The sequence below is a fragment of the Typopeltis vanoorti genome, chromosome 22 (assembly GCF_054136105.1).
Source record: "Typopeltis vanoorti isolate ZY-2024b chromosome 22, IOZ_Tvanoo_1.0, whole genome shotgun sequence".
Lineage (NCBI taxonomy): Eukaryota > Metazoa > Arthropoda > Arachnida > Uropygi > Thelyphonidae > Typopeltis > Typopeltis vanoorti.
This window is the reverse complement of record NC_143570.1, coordinates 67,798,441-67,824,462: the sequence shown is the minus strand read 5'-3', so window position 1 is coordinate 67,824,462 and position 26,022 is coordinate 67,798,441. Positions and strand designations below refer to the sequence as shown.

The 26,022-nt window shown below is 36.6% G+C and overlaps 1 protein-coding gene across 1 annotated transcript in view; it reads right to left on the bottom strand.

Moving 5' to 3' along the window:
- Positions 1-26,022, bottom strand: part of LOC150094473 (uncharacterized) — a 261,156-nt gene that overhangs the window by 183,835 nt on the left and 51,299 nt on the right. Inside the window, exon 3 of the mRNA XM_090411803.1 lies at positions 3,492-3,706. Within this exon, the coding sequence (XP_090267929.1) occupies positions 3,492-3,706 (215 nt within the window). The remainder of the gene's footprint in view (positions 1-3,491; positions 3,707-26,022) is intronic.

The window sequence follows — 26,022 nt, the reverse complement described above, 5'->3', positions numbered from 1 at the left end:
CTACTATCATATAATTTGTTCTCTTGGCATTCACTCTCAAAACATTTATTACATGCTTACCCACTAGTTTTGCTCTTCTTCCACAAATCTTTCAACTTTTGCAACAAGTATATCTTACAAATTTTACACCGGACAAAATCACATGAACTTAGCTCACCAAACAAAGACACCTTAGCTGCCAATGTGCTGCTATGCATAGGTGCCATACCAACAATATATAGTTTAAGAAAATATATGTTTTACTTATGACTAAATAACTTAGTCTATCTCACACATTTAGGAAACAAATAAATACAATAAATTAACTCAGTATTTTTAGCAAATATTTGAAAAAATTACCTTTCCACAGCATTACAAATCAAAAACATTCACCAAATATCCACGAACCCAAACTTTTAATAGTATAGATTGTAGAAACAATATAGGACAGGTATTAGCTTTGGAGCACAAAGTTTGAGTACAATGTTAGAGATGCCATCAAGACCAGAAGATTTATTAGTGTTCAAGTTGTTTAGTATTCTTCTGATGCCTTTTAGCTGAAAAACCACAAGAAGCATAAGTTGCTCAGTTTCTGGTATAATAGGAGGCAATTTTTCATCTATGTAAGAGTTGGAGAAGAATGATGCCAGGTCAGCAGCTTTAATTTTAGGTGCTGTGACGTAGGAGCCATCTGGAACACACACACAGAGAGAGAGAGAGGTGGTAGTGCAGGTGAGCAGAAGTTGCATCCAATGGCCTTTGTAAGAGACATGAAGGCATGTCTGCCATTTGAACAGGAGTGGAGTTTATCTGTTGATGGTTGTTCTGCATTTACTGCATGCTTCAGCAGAGCATATGCAGCTAGTATTTATTCTTGATGCAAGCCGCTAGTAATAGGCTGAGTTTTTTCTTCAACAGCTTTGGGGCACCCTTGGTTGAACCATTACTTGGAAAATGATTGAAAATTTTGGACAGAATGAGGAATGAAGGATTTCATGCCAATGAGGATAATTTCTGTGACTCATTCACAGGAGGTGTTTGAAATAGCAGAGCAGAAACAGTAGTCTAACCAAGGAAAGTAAGAGAAGATGTTCTGGGAGTCATACCATTTGGCATTTTTCAGTTCATGAAGTGTTTTGTAGTGATGATATATAAACATTTGTTGGTGACTGCTCCCTCTCCCCATACATACAAAAAAGTTTACGAAGATAAGGTATGGAAAAACATGTAAGGAGTTGGTCCCCCAGCTAAACCAATCCAATGTTCTGGTCATCAAGTAATTGTCAGACTTCTAGGTTGTACCAGTGATGGGTGCCATCTTGATGAAATTTTCATCTTTATGGAATGTTCTGCATCAGTTGTGGTCAAAACCAGTTTTCCAGCATATCCAGATAGTTGGTGGCTAATAGTGACTGTTGACAAAGAAGAATGCTCCTCATATCATCAGCAACTAAATTACACAGAAGATATTCAATTTAAGGGAGTTGCCCTCTTGCTTGACAGAAATCTATGGGTTTTCTAGAGCCCACTGATGACAGATGCGCTTACTGATCTTGCTCAAGAGATGATACATTGCTTCATTATGAAACCCCAACTCAGTTATGAGTTACATCATATGTTATTTTAATAAAATCCACAACAAGTGTAATGAATTTCTTGGTAATGCTCACTTAGCTTGAAGACTTTGCAGTCTGGTAGAGCTTCAGATGAACATTTCTTCTGAACCAACCATACTTCTATAGATGAAATCTATGGATCAATGATTTGCCAATGAAACAATGCTATAAAATCATCGCATGTTGTGGCATCATACCTAAGGCAGTACTGCACCTTTTTCTTGAGGAGCATCCATGTTGCTTAACCTGCAAATGATGCCAGTCACGAAATTAACACTATTTACAAGTTAAGCAACACAGGAAGTTGAGCAACTGCTGTTTTGACAGCAGGAAACACTGGATTTTTTGACTATTTCTGAAATCTTCGGCATACCAATAAACATAAAATGTTTATAATCTATCATGCTTTATGAAATACCCAGTACATACATATGAAACATAATATACAGCATATCTGGCAGAATGCCTAACAACAAACAAATTATATATTTCATGAACTTGCACAAGTGCAATCCTGATGGCATGACAAATATCCAAATGGTACTAAATCACTCAACAGGTGAGTTTTTTTTAGCAATATGGTGTGACAGAATCACAGAAGTGGCTATTCACAGAATGCATTTCAGTCCTTACTCATCCTTTGAGTACCCACAAGAGGAAATCAAGGAGGCTTAAACCTGATGAACTACGAGTACATGCAATGGGATAAACCCTTCCAGTCTATCTAGAAATTGCTTATTTATAAAGATTTCACTAGATCAGCACAATGTCTGGGCTCTGACATGCTGAAGATATATATCCTTATGGTATACAGAAGGACTGCATATTGCCCCATGGGATACTTTCTGTGTAGCTCTGTAAAACGGTCTGATCATCCCAGTAACAAATTCATGGAATATCATAAATGATATTCGAAAGCTACACGAAAAGCATCCCATATCACTTCAAGTCAATCACATCCACTGCATAGTTATCACTTCCTTCTTAACTCAACACAGAACCAGTTTCCAATTATTTATACCATACCACTATGATAAATAAGTGATCCAATGTGTGCTCCATATCCCTGCCTAAATTCTCCTTGTACAATATCTGGAAACAACTACAGCAAACCAAAAACACACTTTCTACTGCTCTGTATGAATAGTACAATTCATTCACAACATGCACTGTACAGTAAACAAGATCACATATTTCTTGGGCTTCTAAAATTTCTGTTCAGCTTTATTAGTTTAGCATCAAAACCTTAACTTTTAATTAGTATTGCCTTCAGTTACAAATATAATCAAATATAACTGATAATTTCAAAAATAAATAAATAAACATAGAATAAGTACTACACATTTGTGATGACAAATGAATGAAATAAAATATCTAAAATGAATTATCTAGTTTATCAGCATACAATATTATAGAAACAGTGTTTACACCAAGCAATGAAAAATATTAATAAAATTATGTGGCTCTGGTAAGTTCAAATATATTTCACTAATAGGGGGCTACACCCCGTGGTGCCTATGGCACCCAACTCCCCGTGTTCAGGACTGGTAGGTCGGTTCTCCTTGAATTCTGATGACTCGAATTTTGAAGACTCGAAAGGGGGAGTTCTGGCACCTGCAGCACCCAACCCTCCGAGTTCTGGACTGGTAGGCCGGTTCTCCTTAAATTCTGATGACTCGCATTTTGAAGACTCGAAAGGGGGGTTCCAGCCCCCTGGCACCTATGCCGCCCAACCTCCCCAAGTTATCAGAATTCAAGGTTCTCCTTGAATTCTGATGATTCGAATTTTGAAGACTCGAAAAACATGACATACAAAGGCTTATATATAGGGTAGATATCAAAACAACAATATCAGTAATAATTAACTTTACCCTTCATACTGTAATAAAGCCATACCTCTATATTATGAAATTCCTCAGACCACGATAACAGTTCAGGTTCCAGAAGTGAATTTGAAAAACTGTTCTCTTCTCCATCTTCATTATTTATGTCATCTGGAGGTAAATACTCTTCTGCTTGCAAAAGGACCTGAATAACATCCAAATGTCCTAACTGTGCTGCTCGACCCAGAACAGTACACCCAGAATGAGCCAAACTATTCACATTTGCACCTAACAACATCATAAATAAAAAATTATAAAATAAATGATTGCAGCGCATTTTACCAGCATGGTTGACCAAGTGGAGTGTATCTCCATTTTCAAACCAGCAGCCTGTAGGTTCAAATCCCACTGCAGCACAAATGTTTCTCAGTGTCTTTAGGTGGTAGATGATGCTATTTAAAGGAGTATAGTATAGTATATTTAGGAAGGACAGACAAGAGAGAAGATGGGGGTATGGTGCTAATCATATCACATGATTTGTGTCTAATTATGGAAGAAAGCTATAACTGCAATAAGAGCAACGTTTCCCATGTAGCAGCGAATCTGAAGCTGTATAGTGGGAAGTGGAGTCTAACAAAATCAAATTCATGGTGAAGTGTTGTTACAGACCTAACAGATTAGCTGCTAGTGATGAAGAAATGCATCCCCAAATAAACCCTAATAGGTACTAAACAATTATGAATATGTCAGGTTGGTGCAGGAAATGTACAGAAATGTGAAGACAAGTGTTCGGACCTGTCTGGGACAGAGAGAAAGTTTTCAAGTAACAGTTGGCTTGCATCAAGGGTCAGCATTAAGTCCGTTTCTGTTTAATATTGTGATGGAGGTGGTAACAGAGGAGGTGAGAGAAGATGTGCCTTGGACAATGTTGTATGCAGATGACATCTTGCTGTGTGCAGATTCAAGAGAAGACGTGGGAACTAAACTGGAAAGATGGAGAAAAGTACTGGAAGAGAGAGGTATGAGACTGAGCAGAAGTAAGACAGAGTATATGTATTGCACAGTGGGGGGTGGACAGGAGACAGATCTGGAGCTGGAAGGAAATGTCATCAGGAAGGTGAGAGACTTTAGATACTTAGGTTCAACAGTGGAAGAAGATGGAGGAGCTGAGAAGGAAGTGGGATGCAGGATACAAGCAGGCTGGAGGAACTGGAGGGAGATGGCTAGAGTGTTATGCGATAAGAGGGTGCCGATCAATCTGAAAGGCAAAATCTATAGGACAGTAGTGAGGCCAGCTATGACATATGCTATAGAAACTGTGGCCCTGAGGAAAAATAACATCAGCAGGATGGAAGTAGCAGAGATGAGAATGCTTAGGTGGAGGATGTGTGGTGTGACAAGAAAGGATTGTCTGAGAAATGACTGTCAGGGGAATAGTGAAAGTTACGAACTTAGGAGCGAAAATACAGGAGGCAAGGTTGAAATGGTTTGGTCATGTGATGAGGAGGGAAGACGAATATGTGGGAAGAAGGGATGGATGTGCAGATGGATGGGCAAGGAAGGCAGAAGCGTGAGCGGCCAAAGAATAGATGGAGGGAGCTGGTAGAAGAGGTCTTGAGGATGAAGAACTTGAATGTGGTGACAGCCCAAGACAGGAAAGTGTGGAGGATACTCATTATCAACAGTGACCCCACTTAAGTGGGAGAAGCTGCAGAAGAAGAAGAAGAAGGTACTAAACAATTAATTATCATAAGTGACTTTAATTATCTAACCATTGACTACATAGCAGTGAAATCTCATGAAAAGAATGAAGGGGAATGTATTGATCTGTTGAGGGACAACTCCTTAAGCAGCATATAACAGAAGGAATTCTGTGTCCAGGAGTATTAAGATCTAATTACATTGTCAGAGAGGGTTTCAGTAAAAGACATGACTGTTCTGCCTCCATTTGGTTAAGACCGTGATTGTGATGTACTGACCTGGAAAGTAGCTCAGCGTATAGATATTCTGTTCAGAAATGGTTTCATGCTGAACTACAAAGCAAGAAATTAACCAACTGAGGAGAATACTGGGGTTTGATCACATGGTATTGGTTGCTAGATGAGAAGAATATTGACAGTGCATGGTGTATTTTTTTTTTTAATGTTTGCCAATGAAATTTTGGATTGTGTTCCTAGAGTTCAAAGAATAAATAGAAATAGGGTCGAAGTGAAATAGATGTGCAATCTTATTAAGCAAGAGATCCTTAAGACCATGTGGAAGGAAAAGTAGAAGTAGTGGAGACAGAGTTTTACAGTTGGTGTCCTCTCGCGATGAGTCTTCGGACTCCTTGGAGGTGTCACGAATAATAATAATAAAACTGTGTACATAAGGATGACTGATGCCATCCTTATGTACATAGTTATGAAATTTATAAAGCACGAGTCAGAAGAGTTGTAACTATTATATGGAAAACTACGTGTGAGCATGCAAAGGATCTAGCTCTGAAAGCCAAAGACAATCCAAAAGAATTCTATCATTATGTTACAAGTAAAAGAAACAATGAATGTGAAAGGATATCGCTGCTAAATGCAGACAGTATGAGAGTGACAGATGCAGAAGATTGTTAATAGGGACCAATGGGATTTCAACATAGATGCTAAAAGAATGTTCAGCTGAAATGGTTGTGCCTTTGACCTTGCTCTATAATGAGTCTCAGCACAGGAAAAATTCCACAATTGCCCTGAAACTTTATATTCATGAAATTAATTATATAATAATGTATATATATTTGTTTGTTTGTTTTTCTCCCAAAATCTTCGGTTATTCCTCTCACAAAAACAGGCAAAATGACTAGAGAACACATGCAATTAACAGATAAAACATAAATCTACGGGAAGTGAATTGCAGTTGCAGAGTAGTCTTCCCATGATGAATCCTGGAATTCCACAATGATACCGTGTAATAACATACTGTTTAAACTTTTATAAATAAAATGTTGAAAGTTTTTTCACTTGGTTATACTATGAATTAAACATGCCAAAAATTATATTCTTGGTTTAATCCTTTATCCAAGTCTAAAAGGAGATGTGCTTTGTATTATGAGATACTAAGACAACTGATATTTAGAAGCCCAGTCATTAAGATACTTCATACGAACTTTGTTAGCTTACACTTGGATAAAGGATTACACAGAATATAATTTTATGATAAAACCAAGAACATGATAAAATATTATCATCATGTGGGATCTCTATGAAGTTTGTAGATGCATTAAGGGAGGCTCTAAACATTATGTCAAGTCCTATTCAATATTGGCACAATATATATTGTACTTTGATTTGAACTCATTTACAGTCACACCAACCACAACAGACTATGGCAACCTGTTCATCTCATTCATCATGGTCCAAGCAAAACACCTAGTCATCACACTCTGGCTCAATTTCCAAGGATGGCCCCTAGTTCTTCCACAACCAGATCTGCTCTGAAAAATTTCCTCTGTAATTTGTAATGTGTATGTCTCAATCATATCATCCCTTTTCTGCCTGTCAACCAACTTCTATCATCCACAAATCTTCAATCTATCCTCATAAGATGCATTCCAGACCTGCCACCATCTTGGTCACTTGCTTTTGAATCCTCTCCACCTCCTTCTCATCTCCAAGAAACACAGATGACCAGGTCTGTGCACGGTAGTTAAGATCAGATGTTATCAAGGCCCTATAAAAAGGTATAATAACCTACTTATCTACTTGTCAAGGTGTTTTTCAATAACAAAGTACAGATAACCCTCGTATAACGCAGTTTTGATATAACACGGTCTACAAATTGCGGTATCCCTTGTTCAACACAGTTTCGATATAACGCGGTCTACAATTTCTAGTAACCCTTTTTTTTTTTTTTTTCATATTTTTCACTGCGGGACTTAAAAATCAAATTTCATCTTCATTAAATTTGTGTCTGCCCATATCGTGCAAGTAGTTATAAGTATCGAATTTAGTTTTATTGTATCACTGAATAAGGTATACTGTACAGAGGGCTTTTGCAGTCTGTGTGATTCTCAAAAAATAGTGCAATTAGAGACAGAATAAAAATGGTGCTAATAAATCACATCTACCCTCTCACAGAAGCAACACTATATAGACTTAAGCAAAACCATATGTTGCACCGAAACACAGAATCTAACTAAAAACTATTGTCCAATTTTTTTCAATTATGAAATAAGTTTTTTTTTATTGCATTTGAAATTCTTGATGTCATTATGACAGATCACAAAGGCTAACTTAAAATAAAAGACTACCAAGAATTGAAACATGCCATATAATAAATGTGCGAGTTCGCCTGCTACCTCAAATGGAAACAAGAAGCCATAAAATTCAACCAAGGATTGAAACGTTAATATAAGTTGAGTCAGTCAGTAATGAGAAGTTCCATCAGAATGATAAATGACACCCTGTTGTGAATGTGTTAAAACTAATAGTGAATGTTGAGAGTTTATTTTTCACTTGGTTAGACTATAATAAGTTTAGTTTAATCCTTTATCCAAGTGTGAGCAAACAAAGTTTGTGCCTGAAAGTATCTTCAGGACTGGGGAAAGGTAGTGCAACACCAGGCAACACGTTGCAAAGGTGGAGAAAGCTCTCATTACTCCTATCTCAGTATCTCCCATAATGCAAAGCACATCTCCTTGCAGATATGTGTAATGCTATGCATTAAGGCAAGGGCCACTACCCATACCGGTTTCGACCTTTATTGAGGTCTCGTCAGTGGGAGCCAGGCCCAGTAGTGGAGATACAAAGGCAGAAGCAATGAGAGGTCATCCTAACCTATAGGAGTTGCCAAAGGGTGTGCAACCTTATTATTAAATTACTCCGGATTCAGAGAAGGATGTTGAGAGTTTATTTTTCACTTGGTTAGACTATAATAAGTTTAGTTTAATCCTTTATCCAAGTGTGAGCAAACAAAGTTTGTGCCTGAAAGTATCTTCAGGACTGGGGAAAGGTAGTGCAACACCAGGCAACTCATTGCAAAGGTGGAGAAAGCTGACTGACCTCTCATTGCTTCTGCCTTTGTATCTCCACTACTGGGCCTGGCTCCCACTGACGGGACCTCAATAAAGGTTGAAACCGGTATGGGTAGTGGCCCTTGCCTTAATGCATAGCATTACACGTATCTGCAAGGAGATGTGCTTTGCATTATGGGAGATACTGAGATAGGAGTAATGAGAGCTTTCTCCACCTTTGCAATGAGTTGCCTGGTGTTGCACTACCTTTCCACAGTCCTGAAGATATTTTCAGGCGCAAACTCTGTTTGCTCACACTTGGATAAAGGATTAAACTAAACTTATAATAGTGAATGTTGTTATGACAGTTTCAGATGTTATGGAATTCGATTGAAGAGAATTAGCATTTCATCTCAACACTTGTCGGTTGCTTGTGTCTTTGGGTCGCGCGATATTTTCTTAATACCGCGCCAAAATGTCTTTATAGCTGTTGTCTAGGGTAAAACAAAATTCAGCTTGTACGTATTGTAACAATTAAAAAAAAAATTGAATAATTTATAAGCGTATAAAAGGATACGTACATACATACATCTTCAAGGCCCACTCTTCCTAATTGGGTTGTGGGGGCAAAAGCTGCAAGAGGAACTTCCAATGGTCATGATCCTCTGCAACCAAGTTCAGGTGTTCTGGAGGGATTCCCAAACGTCTCCACCCAAGGTTTTGGATATAATCTATCCAGTATAAAAGGATATCACCTATAAATCGTTGACATGCCATCAAAATTCTCAGATGTGCCACCTGTGGCACGAGTGCCATAGGTTCACCATATAGGGTTTACTGTATAAAGTGTTTATTGTTGAAAATTGTCTTCGTTTTCTGCCAGGAAAGCCAGGAAATTGGAGAAAAACCAGGAGTTGTTGCAAGGAATCTGAATTTAAATGAATCAATAATTCGAACAATCAAACAAAATGAACATAAAATCTGAGAAAGTTTTATTGCTGGGTCAACGGTAAGTACAAAGCGCGTTGCTCATGTTCACGATATTCTAATAGAAAAAATGGAGAAATCTCTAATGATTTGGATAGAAGACTGCACTCAAAAGAAAATTCCTTTGGATGGACACCTTATTAAGCAAAAAGCTCTCAAAGTTTATAAACATTTAAAAGAACTTGATCAAGATTCTTGAGAAGAAATCTCTCAGCATGGATTTTCTGCCAGTAAGAGTTGGTTCGAAAACTTTAAAAAGCGGTTTTCTTTGTATAATCTTAAAATCCAGGGAGAATCAGCATCAGCAGATGTTGAAGTTGCACAGAAATACCCAGCAGAACTTTTAAAAATCATTAAAGAAGGTGGTTACAGTGCAGACCAGGTGTTCACTGCAGATGAATCTGGATTATATTGGAAAAAAATGCCAAAAAGCACCTATATTTTGAAAAATGAAAGATCAGCTCCTGTATTCAAAGTTTCCAAAGACAGAATTACTCTACTGTTTTGTAGTAATGCATCAGGTGATTACATGACAAAACCAATGTTTATTAACCGATCTGCAAATCCTCGTGCGATGAAAGGGCTCGACAAGTCCATCCTACCTGATTATTGGCAGGCCAACAAAAAGGCATGGGTTACAGCTAGCATGTTTGAAAATTGGTTTTTCTAGTGTTTTGTACCTGATGTAGAAAGTTACACAAAGAAAAAGAATATGGACTTCAAAATTCTACTAATTTTAGATAACACACCAAGCCACCCAACAAATTTAAGCCACCCAAATATTAAAATAACTTTTTTGCCACCTAATACTACTTCACTTATTCAACCACTTGACCAAGGAATAATATCAACATATACAGGGTGTTCGGGATAAATTTGACATATTTATAATTAATTATATTTTTCCGTAAGTTACATGTATTAACACACACTTCTCTTCATTTAAAAGTTTGGACCCTTCTTCATTCATATACAAGATGTCAGAAAGGATGGATAGCTGGAACCCACCTGAATCATGGAAGAGAATAACTTGTATCATGATGATTCGTGCCCGCCATCAAAATAAGGATATTACGACTGCTGCCCAATGCTCCCTGAATACAGTAAAAACAATCAGGCATGAACTAGAGACTTGCAATGGTGACTACGAGGATGTAGCAAGAAGAAAGATCCCTAGCAGACGATCTGATTGCGTTCGTACAGCAGAATTCCTCGCAAATCTGCAGGAACAGGTGTTGAAGAACCCTGGCATTGGAATTCGGGCTTTGTTCGTGGAGTTGCTAACTGTAGTCAAGCCCTGGATAACAAGGGTAGCCAATGATAGGCCGTATGTATGGCAGCAGGATTCGGCCCCTTGCCACACCTCTGGGAAAAGTCAAAAATGGTTGTCTGAAAATTTCTACGACTTCACCAGTCCAAATGTTTGGCCTCCAAACTCCCCAGACCTTAACCCCATGGATTATTTTGTATGGGGCGCAGTTGAAAAAGACACCAATCGCACTTCCAGTAATACAAAAGCCCAGTTAATGGATAAAATTAAAACAGTTTTTGCGGCCCTTCCCAGGGAGACTGTAGCATCAGCTTGTTCGAGGTTCCGAAGCAGAATTGAAGCTGTGATCGATGCTAATGGTGGTTATTTTGAGTAAATCTTGTTGATAGTATTGTAATTAACTCTGCCTGTAATGTTTTTTTGTCAATTCATTAAATTTAATAGATACAAAGAAGATTTTCTTTTTCCTTACGAAACTGTCAAATTTATCCCGAACACCCTGTAAGTCATATTATATGCGCCAAACATTTCAATTAATTTTGGAAAGAATGGAATCTAATCCAAACATGACACTGCCTTAAGCGTGGAAAGAGTTTTCAATATTAAATTGTGTAAAAATTATTTCTCTGTCTCCATTAAGGAATTACAACCCTCTACGCTGAATGCTTGCTGGAAAAAAATATGGCCTGAAGCCATAATGGAACAAAATTTTGTACCTCCAGTGGATGCTGAACTACGTTGTATAATAAATGTCGCACACATATTTGGTGGAGAGGGCTTTTGCGATATGGTTGAAAATGAAATTAGTGAATTAATTGATGGAGAAACAGATTTAAATGAGAAGGAACTGGTACAATTAATAGATGGTGTAGAACCAAATGGCAGGGACAGTTCTGCCAAAGATTCTGATTATGATGAATCCGTTAAAGAATTCAGTTTAAAGAAATTGGCAGAAGGATTGGACTTGGCAAGAAAGTTAGGAAGTTATTTTACAGATAATGATCCCTCAATGGAGCATTCGGTAAAATTCACGAGATAACTAGATATTTGTTTAGCGCCATATTATGAACTTAATAAAAAATTGCAACATAGCAGAAAGCAAAGTCTTATTACTGACTTCTTGATGACTAAACCAGCTGAAGTATGCAATGAGAATTATACAAATGATGTCCAAGAGATTTCAAGTGGTGACGACCTCTGGCCACTTAAAGAACATCTATGAAATGTTATTTCTGAAGACTGTGATGACGATTAAAATATGCGCTTTATTTTAATGCGTCTAAAACATTTATGCATTATGTGCAAATGAAATTTATGTACAATTTGTAATTTTAAAATTTTATACTAAGCATATGTCATAGTTTATGTTTTCTTAACTTACATGAATTACCTGAATTAAATAAAAATATTGTTTTTGTTGGATATGTCATTGTTGTTTATATAATTTAAAAAAAAAAAAAAAAAAAAAAAAAAACAATTTCGGAACCTAACCCTACTTTTTCTATGTGATCTATGTCTCGTATAACGTGATTTATATAACGCGGCATTTCTATGGAACCTAACATCCGCGTTATACGAGGGTTACCTGTAATATGATGAACTGTTTTTAGCTATTATGCCCTCTAAACTTCGACTCCCTATCGACTTACACCCTGAAATCCCTGGCTTCATCAATTTCCTGGAGTATGGCTCCATCAATATGGTTAACGGCTCTGATAATCTTCATAATCATCATAAAATTCCTGATATATAGCCTCAAGGGGTGTACAGGATATGATAGTAGTACATGAAAAATTTACACCATTACTAACTTCCTATATACAATTTTCCTCCAAATCAGTCTGTTACCTTTCAAGACTCCAGTATTATCAGGTCTAATATTTCTGTCTTCTAAGGAACTCTTTACTGTATCAATCCACCTATATCTTGGTCTTCCTCTAGGTCTTTTTCCTGCCAACTCAGCAGAAAACACTTGTTTTGCTAATCTTTCCTCTCCCATTCTGCTGCTTAAGTGACCACACTACCTGTGATTAGCTCTGCTAACACATTCCTGGATGCTGACAATGTCAAATTCTTTCCTAATATCCTCGTTTTTAATATGATATTGCCATTGATGCCATCTGTTCATGCCCCTAATCTTTCTCAGGAATTTCATATCCACAGTCTCTAGTCTTTGGGCAAGTGTTTTACTTCTAACACAGCTCTCAGATCCATAAGTTAAAATTGGTTTGAACATTGTCTTGTATACAGCTAATTTAGTGTTCCGACTAATTTCTCTCTTATTCCATATAAATTTATTCAATTGACTTCCCACCATACCAGCTTTGCTTATTCTGTTGTCTATTTCTATATTTAGTTTACCATCTTCAGTAAAAATCGTGCCTAAATAGCTGAAATGTTTTACTTGTTCTATACATTCTCCATTCACAATGCAGTTGATATTTTCAATGTTTCTGCCTATTTTCATTGTCTTTGTCTTTTTAATGCTGACCTTCATACTATATCTACTATAAAAGTTATTCAATTTAGTCAGGGAATCTTGCAGACTTGTAGCACATTTATTTAGAAGTATAACATCATCCGGATAAAGCAAAGAGCCGAGATCCAATTTTGATATCAGGTTTATTATTCTTATTATTTGACACCTCCAATACCACTTTCTTTCATAATGTGATCCATACAGATATGAATAACAGAGGAGATAATGTACATCCTTGTCTGACCAGATTTAACTTCCTGTACTTCCTTCAATTCTAACTGCTGACTTACAACTCAAATAAAGACTAAGTATTGCTTGATATAATGCCCCAATAACATCATATAACTGTGGCATTTTGAACAGCTTCTCTCTTGGCACCTTGTGATATGCCTTTTTCAGAACTACAAAACTTAAATACAGATCTTTGTTATATTCCCATGATTTCTCAACTATTTGTTGTAAAGTGAAAATCTGATCCTAACAGCATCTTTTTTTTGTTGTTGTTGTTGGGTCCCATACACAGGAGGTTTATTGGTCAACCTATAGTACATTAGTACTGTGTATGGGTGGTGGGTTGGGAAAGGAGGAATTTGTTTACATTTAATTTGAATGGCTTTAAATTGTATTCATTATGAAACACAGTAGGTGGGAGACTGTTCCACAGTGCAGCAGTTGTAAGGATGAAGGAAGAGGAAAAGAAATTTGTTCTGTTTGTTTCCAGGTGTACTGTGAAGGGATATTGTGATGCAGTGGCTGCATGTGTTTCAATGATTTGGCCTGAATCCAGCCTGTTCTTCACAAAGCTTCTCTTATACAATCCTTCTCAACTGTTTCTCAAGTATACTTACATATATCTTACCACAAACACTCAGTAATGAAATACCTCTGTAATTCTCACAATCAGTTTTATTTCCCTTTTTATATATGGGTACTATGAGAGCTCTACTCCAATCATCTGGAATTCATCCCTCTGTCCTAGCCTTCTGAACTATGCAGTGCAGCTACTATAAGACTTTTATACCTCCATACTTGAGCTTTTCTGGTCGAATATCATCTACTCCTACTGCCTTTCCACATTTCAGGCTTTTGATGGCTTTTTCTACTTCAAGTGTGGATATGTATTCCTGACTGCATGCCTAGTCCTGCAAAATTTTAAAATCTTTATTGACTATTTCACAATGAGATTCCATGATGGATGGGGTGTCGCTTGGTTAAATAAGGTTCCCTGCTGTTTTCGTCAGGGAACCAAGATGAACAGTAAAAAGTTAGCTATCGGAACAAGCTGCAACTCAACATCTAGATTCTAGAAGAAGACGAATAAACCCAACATCAGAAGAACTAAAAATAGGAAACCATCAATATAAAGAGTATTCATGGAAAGGAAATCAAACTTGAGGAAGAATTGGAAAATTACCATATGGACATAATTGGTATTACTGAGACAAAGAAGACAAAAACAGGGAAGATATTACTAAATAATAAGATGTTATTTTCAGGCAATAATGATAAAGGAAAGGAAGGAGTAGCTATAGCATTCAACACCAAGCATGATGATAAACTTCTTGACTGGAAGGCAGTTTCATATAGAGTTATGTGGACAAATTTCAAAATGGGGATATGCACAATGAAACTTATTTGTGCCTATGGTCTCACAGAATGTTCCTCCAAGTGGAAGAATTTTTTGAGTCATTAGAACAGGCAGTTGACATAAAGTAAATGGAAAAGTGGTACTTGTTGGAGATCTGAACAAAAGAGTAGTAAACAAATCCCAACAGGCACACAGGAACATTTTGGGAAAATTTGGAGAAAAGGGCAAAGCTAATAATAATGGGAAGTATTTACTGGACCTCTGCACAGGACACAAACTAGTCATTACTAATAACATGTTTCAACATAAAGATGTGCATGAGTTCATGTGGAGAGAAGACACAAGAATGGATACAAGAGCGTACAGAGGATTTGAAATTGGAAGTGACCATTACTTAGTACTAAGCAGGATAAAAATGGATATCACATTGAAAAGAACAGTATGTAAGAAAGTTTTAAAAAGAATTAAAGTTCAGCAGACTTTACAAGTAAATTGTAGACTCGACTATGCAAACATTATCGAAGAAAAAATGAAACAAATTGAAAACAAGAACCAAACCTTGGAGTCTCAGTGACAAATTCTGAATAAGACATTGATTGATTCAGTTAAGGAGATATGTGATGAAGTCGTCTGCAAGGATAGAAAAATAAGAACACCATCATGGATACAAGTTTAAAAAAGCAGTCCTGGGAAAAAAAGAAAGCATACCAAAAGTTCCTAGCAAACAAGTTGGTACATGCCCTAAGAGAATACAAAGAAAAATGTAAGAAAGCTAAATTATGTGTAAAAGTAGCTAAACAAGTCATGGGAAGACTTTGTAAGAGTATAGAAAATAAATATCAGGAAAGTGGCAAAATGTTCTGGAGGCTATTGAAAAAGCTTACAAATGGAGAAAAGAGTACTGTAAAAGGAATCAAAGATGATAAAGGCAACATGAAAACTAAGATAAGGATATCCTAGATGTCTAGAATAACTGCTTTGAAAAACCGTTCAACGAACCAAGCAGCAGAACCATACTAGAAAATTTTCAAGAGGAATGCAAACAGGAGTACATATCAATATATGTACATATAGCTATCAAAAACTTGAAATGTGAAAAGGCAGCTGGAGTAGATGATATTTGACAAGACATGCTTAAGTATGGAGGTATAAAAGTTTTGCAGTGGCTACACTGCATAATTCAAAGGGCCTGGTCAGAGGGTTGAATTCCTAATGATTGTGGTAGAACTCTCATAATACCTATCTATAAAAAAAGGAATAAAACTGAATGTAAGAATTACAAAGGGATTTTTCTACTAAGTGTTCCAGGAAAGATTTATTCATGCATACTTGAAAAGAGGCTGAGAAAGATTATGGAACAAAACCTTGGAGAAGAACAAGCTGGGTTCAGACCAAACAGAGGTTGCCAAGATCAGATTTTCACTTTCAGACAAATAGTTGAAAAATCACAGGAATATGACAAGAATCTGTACTTAAATTTTGTAAATTTGGAAAATGCATATGACAAGGTGCTCAGAGAAAAGCTTATCAAAACCCTACAATTTATTGGGGTGAATGAAACATTATACAGATCAATTCATAGTCTATATTCAGTTGCTGGTCAGCAGTTAGAATTGAAGAAAATACAGGAAGATGATTTGATGTAAAATCAGGGGTAAGACGAGGATGCACATTACCTACACTCTCATTCATCATCTATATCAATGTTTCTCAACTTGTGGTCTGCGACGATGGGACAGGTGGTCTGCAGGCAGACTTAAATTAACTAAATATATATTTTTTAATTATCCAAACAAAACAAATTAAAATTGAATAAGTAAAAATTATTGAAATCAAATGGAGACAGAAAAAAAACAACAAATAGCATCAGAATGTTCAAAGGTGGAAGCAATAAAACAATACTGTTGTTCACTTCATCCCTCTTTTATTATTCGTCATTCTGCCGTTAAATTTGTAGCAGCAGAATGATGAATAATAAAAGAGGGGTGAAGTGAACAACAATATAGTTTTATTGCTTCCACCTTCCCTTGCTGTTTTGTCAGATTTGAAGTGAACATGTGTTATCCACATTTCAACCAATTGCTTGTTGTTCATCGATTTTTATTACTGAAGGTTTCCCTCCTTCAACCAAGGAGGGAAATCCCTCCTTGGTTGAAGGAGGGAAACGTTTGCACATAGCAAAAACAGGGAAACCTCATTCTATCGGGGAAAATTTACCGCTTCGAGCTATAAAAGATGTGGTAAAAACTATGTTTGGCAACAAGTTACTAAAAGATGTTGATTTGATTCCTCTTTCAAATGACACTGTTGGTTGCAGAATTAATGACATGGCAGGTGACGTAGAATCTCAGTTAATCAAAAAAGTTAAGAAGAGCCTTTATTATGCATTACAAATAGACGAGCCTACTGATGTTACAAATGATGCGCAGTTAATATGCTACATAAGATATGCACATGATAACAACATTCATGATGATATTTTGTTTTGTAGAACTTTGCCATCCTGAACAACTGGAGAAGAAATATTTCACACTCTCAATAAGTACATAGGTTGGTTGATTGGTAGAGTCTCTGCTACTAATGGCTCAGTTAAGTAAGCTTGAGTGCGGTTAGTAGTTGGAAGGGAACCAGTCGTTCGATGCTGTTGGCACACTCTCCCTCAACGAGTCTTTTGACTCCCTGGAGGTGTCAAATAATAATACTCAAAGGGATCCAGTGGGAAAATTGTATAGGCTTCTCTTCGGATGGAGCTCGCACTCTTACAGGCAGGCATAGTGGGGTTGTTTCTAAGGTCAAAGAAGTAGCTCTATATGAATTGGGCGCATTTTTTCATACATAGGGAAGCATTAGCCTCCAAAGGAATGTCACCAGAAATTAAAACTGTGCTATACAAAGCTGTAAAGCTAGTTAATTTTATTTAAACTCGACCGTTAAATAACAGGTTATTATACTCTGCAATGAAATGGGCAGTGAATATAGGCAACTTTTACTTCATTCTGAAATTCGCTGGCTTTCCAGGGGCAAAGTACTAACAAGGTTATTTCAATTAAGGCACGAAGTTTTATTATTTGTAAATGAACATAATTCTGATTTTGCATCACTCCTTGTTGACGAAGCATGGTTATCAACATCGTCCTATCTTTCAGACTTTTTTTGAAATTAAACGAACCAAATCTCTCCCTTCAGGGAAATTCTTTAACTGTTCTTGATGCCTATGACAAAATAAAGGCATTCGAGAAAAAATTGGTTTTATGGATTAATTATGTAAAAGAGAGACAATTTGCACCCTTTACAATATTGGAATCCTTTTTAGTGGAAAATTATATTTTTGTTGATTCTGAGTTTCTGGAAAGGGTTTGTGACCACCTCAAAAATCTGAAACGGAATTTTGAAACATATTTTCCCGAGTAAATTTCTTATAAGAAATTTCTGTGGGTTCGCGATCCATTTCAGGCTTGCAGTCACGAGAATGATCTTTCGGTATCAAAAAAAGAACAGTTAATTGAGCTTTCAAGTGAGAGTGGACTTAAAATGCAATTCCGTGATCTTGGTTTGGCTCGATTTTGGATCTTGCCTTCAGTGAGAAGTGAATTTCCCGAATTATCTGAAGCAGCATTAAAAATCGTCATGCAGCTTTCTACAACCTATCTTTGTGAGAAAGGATTTTCATTGTTCCTTCAAATGAAAACAAAATATAGAAATCGTCTTAGTGTGTGTGCCAATCTTCGACTGAAGTTGACCAATATTGAGAGAGATATCCAGCAACTCTGCAAGGGCCGAGAAGCTCAACCATCTCATTTAAAGTAAGTAGTAACATAATTATATCATATTATTTATTTGTTTAATAAAGATTAAATTTGCTCAATGATGATATATTTTTAATCGTTTACTTCCAAAATTGTTTCCATATGTATTCAAAACATACTTTTAGATTTATTATGTTATAAATGGCACAGTTTTTCTGAAATGTAGGTAATTCCTACATAGGTTTTTGAAAAAAAATTACAAAGATTCAAAACGACGTATAGGGAAATAAATTAAAAACACTATGTTTATTTTTGAAATAAAACTTTAATTCCAACATTCTAAAATGTTATTTTTCTTGCCTTCCTGTCAAAATCGATGACATTGTCAAAGTCTATTTCATCACTCAGTTGAAGTTTTATAGACAGTATGGCAATATTTCTTAAATACCAAAAAATTGCCACCCAGGGCGGTCGCACCACCCACCCCAGGTACGCCTCTGTAACTTAGTGTTCCGTAGATTGTTTAGGCATTTTACTGGTCCTTGGGCTTAGAAAGGTTGAGAAATGATGATCTATATGGATCACATTATGAAAGAAAGTGGCATTAAGCCTGATATTAGAATTGGGGATGTCAAACTTAGCTCTTTGTTTTATGCAGATGATGTTGTACTCATCAACACATCTAGTGCAAGTCTCCAGGATTCACTAACTAAATTGAATAACAGATGCAACAAATTTGGCATGAAAATCAGCAATAAAAAGACCAAAACTATGAAAATAGGCAGGAGCATACAAAACTTCAGCTGAATGGAGATCCTATAGAACAATTAAAATATTTCAGCTATTTGCGCACAGTTTTTAGTGAAGATGGCAGGTTAAATCTGGAAATAGACAATAGAATAAGCAAAGTATGGTGGATAAACCAGTTTTAAATTATGGATCTGAGAGTTGGGTTAGAAATAAAGCACTTGATCAAAGATTAGAGACCACAGATATGAGGGTTCTGAGAAAAATTATAGAATCAGTGGCACAATCATATTAAAAATGTAGATATTAGAAAGGAACTTCACATTATTAGCATTCAAGAATGTGTCAGAGCTAACCTAAGGTGGTATATGGCCACTTAAATAGAATGAGTGAAGTAAGGTTAGCAAAACAGGTGTTTGATGCCAAAATAGCAGGAAAGAGACCTAGGGGAAGACCAAGGTCTAGGTGGATTGATTCAGTCAGAAGTGCCTTAGAAACACATAATGTTAGATTATTATTATTATTCAGGCCTCCATGGAATCAAAAGATTCATCGTGGGAGGTCTTTCCTAAGAAACACAAAGTCTATCAAGACTTGTCGAGGGGAGGTTCCCCCTAAGAAACACAAAGTCTATTATATCACTCCTTAAACTCATTGACCATTCTCGCTCTCTCACCACTCCATCAGGCAATGCATTCCATGGTTCAACCACCCTCCATACAAAGAACCCACTCCTCACCCTCTTGCTCACAGATTCCTTTCGTAACTTTCAGGAATGGCCTCTTGTCGTCACTCCTTCCCACTGTTCAACCAAGCGAAAGAACTCCCCAGTGTCAACCCTGTAACCACCTCTCAACAGTTTAAAAGTCTCAATCATATCACCTCTCCTTCTATCCACCAAACTCTGCAGTCCACATTCCCTCAGCCGGTACGCATAACTATCATTGTACAGTCCTGAAACCATCCTTGTTATTCGCCGTTGTACCCTTTCCACAGTTAATTTATCTCCTTCAAATCCTGGGAACCAAATCTGAGAACAACAGTCTAAGTGTGGTCTGATCAGGGTCTTTTACAACGGAATGATAACTGTTTTATCATTCCGTTGATAAAAGTCAGCATCCTTCTCATTATTGCAGCAATCTTTGTTACCTTCACCACCTTTGCAACATGTCCCCTAAATTTCAGGTTTCTATCAATCATCAACCCCAGATCTCGTCTCCCCTACTTCCTCCAGTATAACTCTTCCCATAGAGTATGCAGTGTCCCATCGATGTTTTCCAAACCTCAAGACCTTACATTTTGCTGCATTAAACCAATACCCCCATTCATTTGCCCATCTATCTAGCTTATTCAAATCCTCTTGCAGGGCTGCCGCATCTGCACCATTACTAATAATCCTTCCCAGTTTTGCATCATCCGCAAACAACTGAATATCCCCTTGCAATCCACTGACAATGTCATTGATATAAAGGTTAAACAACATATGTCCCAGTACTGAGCCCTGTAGGATGCCACTTATAACCCTCTGCTTCCTTGAAATTGCCCCACCATACACAACTCTCTGATACCTATCGGAGCAACCAGGTCGGTTATTGAGATATCTACTGCATTTATTTCCTCCCAATATTGGAGTGTTCACAATGTAACAATATTGGAGTGCTCACAATGTAACAATATTGGAGTGCTCACGATTAAGATTGATTTGGAGGAAAATTGTTAATAGGAGATTAATATTAATGTAAACTTAATCATGTAGTTCTGTCATAGTAACCTGAACACCCCTTGCGGTTACATATCAGGAAATTGATGATGATGATTATTGACTATTGCTCTACTCAATGTTGCATCCATTAGCAAACAATGAATAGTTACTTTCAGATCATCTAATATAATATAATATATAATCCTAAATGAAACAATCAATATAACAGTGTGGTATCTGCAACTGGTTACTATGCTTCAATGAAACAAGCATATAAATAATTCCAAATGTAAATTTCCAAGATAATGCTATGAAAATTTTAGAAATTTTATCACAATAATTTTATAATGTCAATGGTGTAAATGATGAAAATGAACTCTTGATTTTATTTTTATTTTTTTGATTATGTGGCTCCCATCAATGAAAGGTTGCAAACCTGAAGTATGTTAGGGATAAGAGATTTTTTTGATTTTTTTAAAATAATACAGAAACATGGTTCTAGAAACCTAGCATGAAACTTTTTTTCATGTCATCTCAAGACACCAATAAATGGAACAGTGGTGTCACACTGGGAAATGCAATTCATCTCCCATTACAGATATGGGTGTTTGTAAACGTCTTTGCAAACACCTGTACTCACACAATGGGATTCAAACCCCATGGCCTGTTGGCTGGAAAGAGGATATGTTAACTAATCAGCCAACCATGCTTGTCTCCAATGCTGGAAAGAAACATAAATGAGTTTAAAACAAAACAAAACAAAATATTATATTTTATATAACTATAAAAAGTAGTAAAATCAGTTGTGGTTTAACTACATAGTTTCGTAATCAATTATCAGTGTTCTTTATTCTTGACATGTCTAATTATTAAATTTAATACAATATGATTATCGCCATCAATTACTGAAGAAAGCCTAAATGGCTTCATTTCAACAATTATGAATTATTATTATAAAGCCATTCTTATTTCATGGCTGAACATATAGAAACTCAGAAAATTTTGAAAGAAAACCAGGAGCTTATGAGAATACAACTCTTGGCATCAAAGCTACCTTGGCTTGCACTAGTTAAAAGATACAAGCTATGTCCAGGAGCCCATATATTTGCCTTTTATTATTGCTTTTAGGTTTCAGTGGCATGACAGCTGTTTCAAACGTTGGTTCTCATCAGAAACAAGGTAGAAACATGACTGGTGTCTAACATTTGGATTGCTATGACTCCTTTCATTAATTTTTAAAATGTATACACCATAACAAAAGAATAAACCAATGATAAAAAAAAGATTACAAAAAAAATAATAATTAAAATAGTAATTATAAGTTCCTTCTGGGTGAATGTGGTGTAGTGCCAGATGACAAATAATCCAAGTTACCAAGGAGGGTAATTATTTCACTTATGGTAATTAAATATGCTACTAGTCCCCATCCCCAGTTATCTGAAAAGTAGTGCTTCATTTAAAATTTTTAAAAAATATGCGAGACTAGTGTAAGTAGAGGCGGCAGTTAATGTATTCCATTTCTGATTCAGGAGAGCAAGTGGTAATAATAACAACATTAAGCCTAAGGTCTTATGATATATAAAGCTAAAGTCGTGCGTTGTATTGTCCACTGTTCCAGTTGCAAAGTAACTTCTTTATGAAGTTTTTATTTGGTCAGAAATGAAATAACATAAAATAAAACAATCACAAGGTGTAACGGATGTTGTGGGATGAAGGGAGTACTGTCGATTATACTAATAACAGAAGTAAGAAGTATTCAGAATAAGGAAAAGGAGTTTTTGGCATTGATTAGCCAAAAGCTATAGGATTACTGAGATTCCACGATGAGTCTCTCACTCAATAGATGTTGGATGTTAATAATAATTTGGTTAAATATACTCATACACAAAGGATATAGTATCTTCAGAGAAGAAGGCACAAGGAACAAAGATGGTAGGAGGATTTTTTTGCTAATGATAGCAGAAGAATTGAAGCCAAAAAGAATAAAAATGCATCAAAAGGATAGAGATGCAGAGGAAAGTTCATTTGACACTATCTGACATGAGACAGAGGGTGAAATATATAATTGGTATCTGCTGTAATCTGGGGGGAAGGGTATAAGAGAAAATGCAAATGACAAGCATTGGTAAATTAGCACAATGAGTTCAGGTCAAGTAATTAATATGGGGAATTGCAACTATGGTGAAATATATTAAGAGAAGCAATGGTCAAAAAGAGGGAAGGAAATGGAATTTATACAGCTGCTAAGAGATAATTACCTGACACAGAATGTAATGGAGGGAACTCGAGGTTGGAGAGTGCCTGATCTGATTATAACATCAGAGAACTTAACAGTAACCAATCTAGCAATGTTGCCTCTGCGTGAAGTACGAAATCTTGTAATCTTCACCTGGGGGATTGCAGAATAAGGAATGCAGAATTTTCTGTTAAGAAGAGATATACTTGTGAAATTACAAAGAAGGAATTATGAGGCTGAGGAATTGATGTCTGGAAGTGCCATGACATTGTCAAAGGTGCAGGAGTTGCAGGCAAAGAAAAGTTGTGGAGGGAATATAAAGAAAAAGGAGGATCAGCATGCCCATAAGCAGTAAAAGGCACAGGCAAAAAAGGTCACTCTTCTTGAATGTAAAGACGGCCAAAGCTGACTATTAAAGAAAGGTAGCTAATGAGGCCAAAAGAAATCCTAAGGACTTCTTTTGCTATGTGGCAAGTAAATGGAGGAATGACTATGGAAGGATGACTTTAAAAAGTGCTGATGATGGGGAGGTAAGTGAAGCAAAGCAAATACTTGAATTACTGAGTGATCATTTTACAAGAGTGTACCATTTAGGTGGTGATATTGCAATGCTGGAAGTGATCGGCTGATGGGAGAATAGGCTGAACAAATGGAGGTACTAAAAATATTGCAGAACCAGTACCTGGGCCTATTGTAAGGGCGTATGATCTAGGTGATGATACTGCAATGTTTGATATGAAATTGACTGACGGGAAAATAGAAGTTGAAGAAATGGAGGTAAGAATATTGCAGAACCTGAATGCAAACATAGCCATGATATTAGATGGCATATCAGCATGTGTATTATGAGAATGTGCAAGAGAATTATCAGCTCCTCTGACCAAGTTGTCTGATTTAAGCCTCAGTACTGGAAAAGTGCCAATATCATAGAAAAGGGTGAAAATAGTCCCAATGCACAAAGGTGGGTCCAAGATAGAAGTAGCAAATTATAGGCAAATCAGCATCTCAGGAATAATGAGAAAAACTGATAAAAGACAGAATTCAGGACTGGGTGGATAGCTTTATGATACCTTATAAGACTTCACTTAGACTACTGCGTGCAGGTCTGGTCTCCTGATTTCCATGGTGATTCTGATACAATGAAGAGAATGCAAAGGAAATGTCAAAAAATTATATCAGGATTGTGGAATACTGATTATGAAGACAGACTGAGAATTTGAAGGATGCAGACACTACAAACAGGAGTAATGTGATTGAGACTTACAAACTTCTGAAAGTGTTATACAGAATTTCAGTAGATAGAATTATTCGTTTTTTGGAGGCTGGGGAAAGGATGTGAGGGCATCCTTTGAAGTTGAGAATGAGTGCTGTCAAGAAGGGTTAGATTTTTCTCTCATAGAGTGGTGCACGATTGGAATGGATTGCCGTTGAATGTTGTGTGTGTGCAAGTTGCTTAAATGAATTCAAGAACAGGTATGACATCTGGTGCGAATACTATGGCCTCCTTCGATGAGTTCCTGACTCCCTGGAGGGCTCTCTTAATAATAAAGGACAACATGGTTTTGTGAAAGGTAGGTCTTGCCTTAGTAATTTGCTTACTTTTTATAATCAAGTAACAATGGAGTTCGATAAGGATATGCTTACTTAGTGATACTGCTAGACTGCAAAGGTATTTGACAAGATTCCATATAGAACTCTGTTGCATAAACTGGAGCAAATGAGGATGGATGTGAATCTGGTGATTCAGATTAGAGGGTGTCTGACAGACAGATATCAAAGAGTGATTTATGAAGGAGTTGAGTAAAAGAGAAGGCAAGTGACTAGTGGTGTACCACAGAGTTCAATACTTTGTCCTCTGTTGTTTCATTTGTACATCAATGACAGAGGAAATGATTTGACAAGAAATTTTCAGTTGTTTGCTGATGATGCAAAACTCCAGGATGTCAAGAAGGATTTAAACAGATTAGCAGTATGGGAAAAGGTAAATGGCTGGCAGTTTAATGTGGAAAAGTGTAAAGTGATGCACTTCGGGAAGAAGAGATCACACTGGTGTAACTGAGCTGCAGGAAACTGATGAGGCCAGGAACTTGGGGCAGTGATTGTGGACAGGGATATGAAGTTTAGAAGGCATATAACAAAGAGCCATTTCAAATGGCTTTTTTTCAAACCATTTCAAATATCAAAAAAGAGGATTCAGATATCACACCATGTGATTTGGAAAACCATTTACAATTTAAAGACGATCACAAAAATCCCTGGCACAGAGAGATACAACCTAGCTAGAATGCAGGCATGTGGATAGTCTTTTTGGGGCAACCTGGCCAAAACTGATGTAATTGTGTTTCTGCTTATATTTATTTGCAATGTGGCATGTTTGGCCATAACATATGGGATCACATGCATTGCTGAACATATAAAATTATGTTGTAAGAGAGGAAACTAGATATTGTGACAACTGTGAATATTTTAGGTGGTCCGAAGATTTTTGACAGTGTGTATTTTTGAACAATCCTACTGACATTTTCTAAGGCTTCTTATGCATAACATGATACATTTGGCATTTTTAATTTCATTATTGTGTTGATTATTTCTAAAGATGTTCTCTATTATTTGGATTTACTTTTGTAGGTGTGAATGACTGATTAGAGTTCCAATAAATCCCACTTTTGGAGAAATGTCAAAAGACCTCTTCTAGCACCTGAAAACCCATAAATTAATCCATGAACCAAAATTGATTTTGGCACTCAACCTACAATAGATCTCTTATCCATCATTAGCCACCTTTGCACACAAACCATAGAAAGGTTTGGAGAAACTCATGTTGTCACTCTTGACATTTCCAAGGCAAATGATCTGATATGGCCT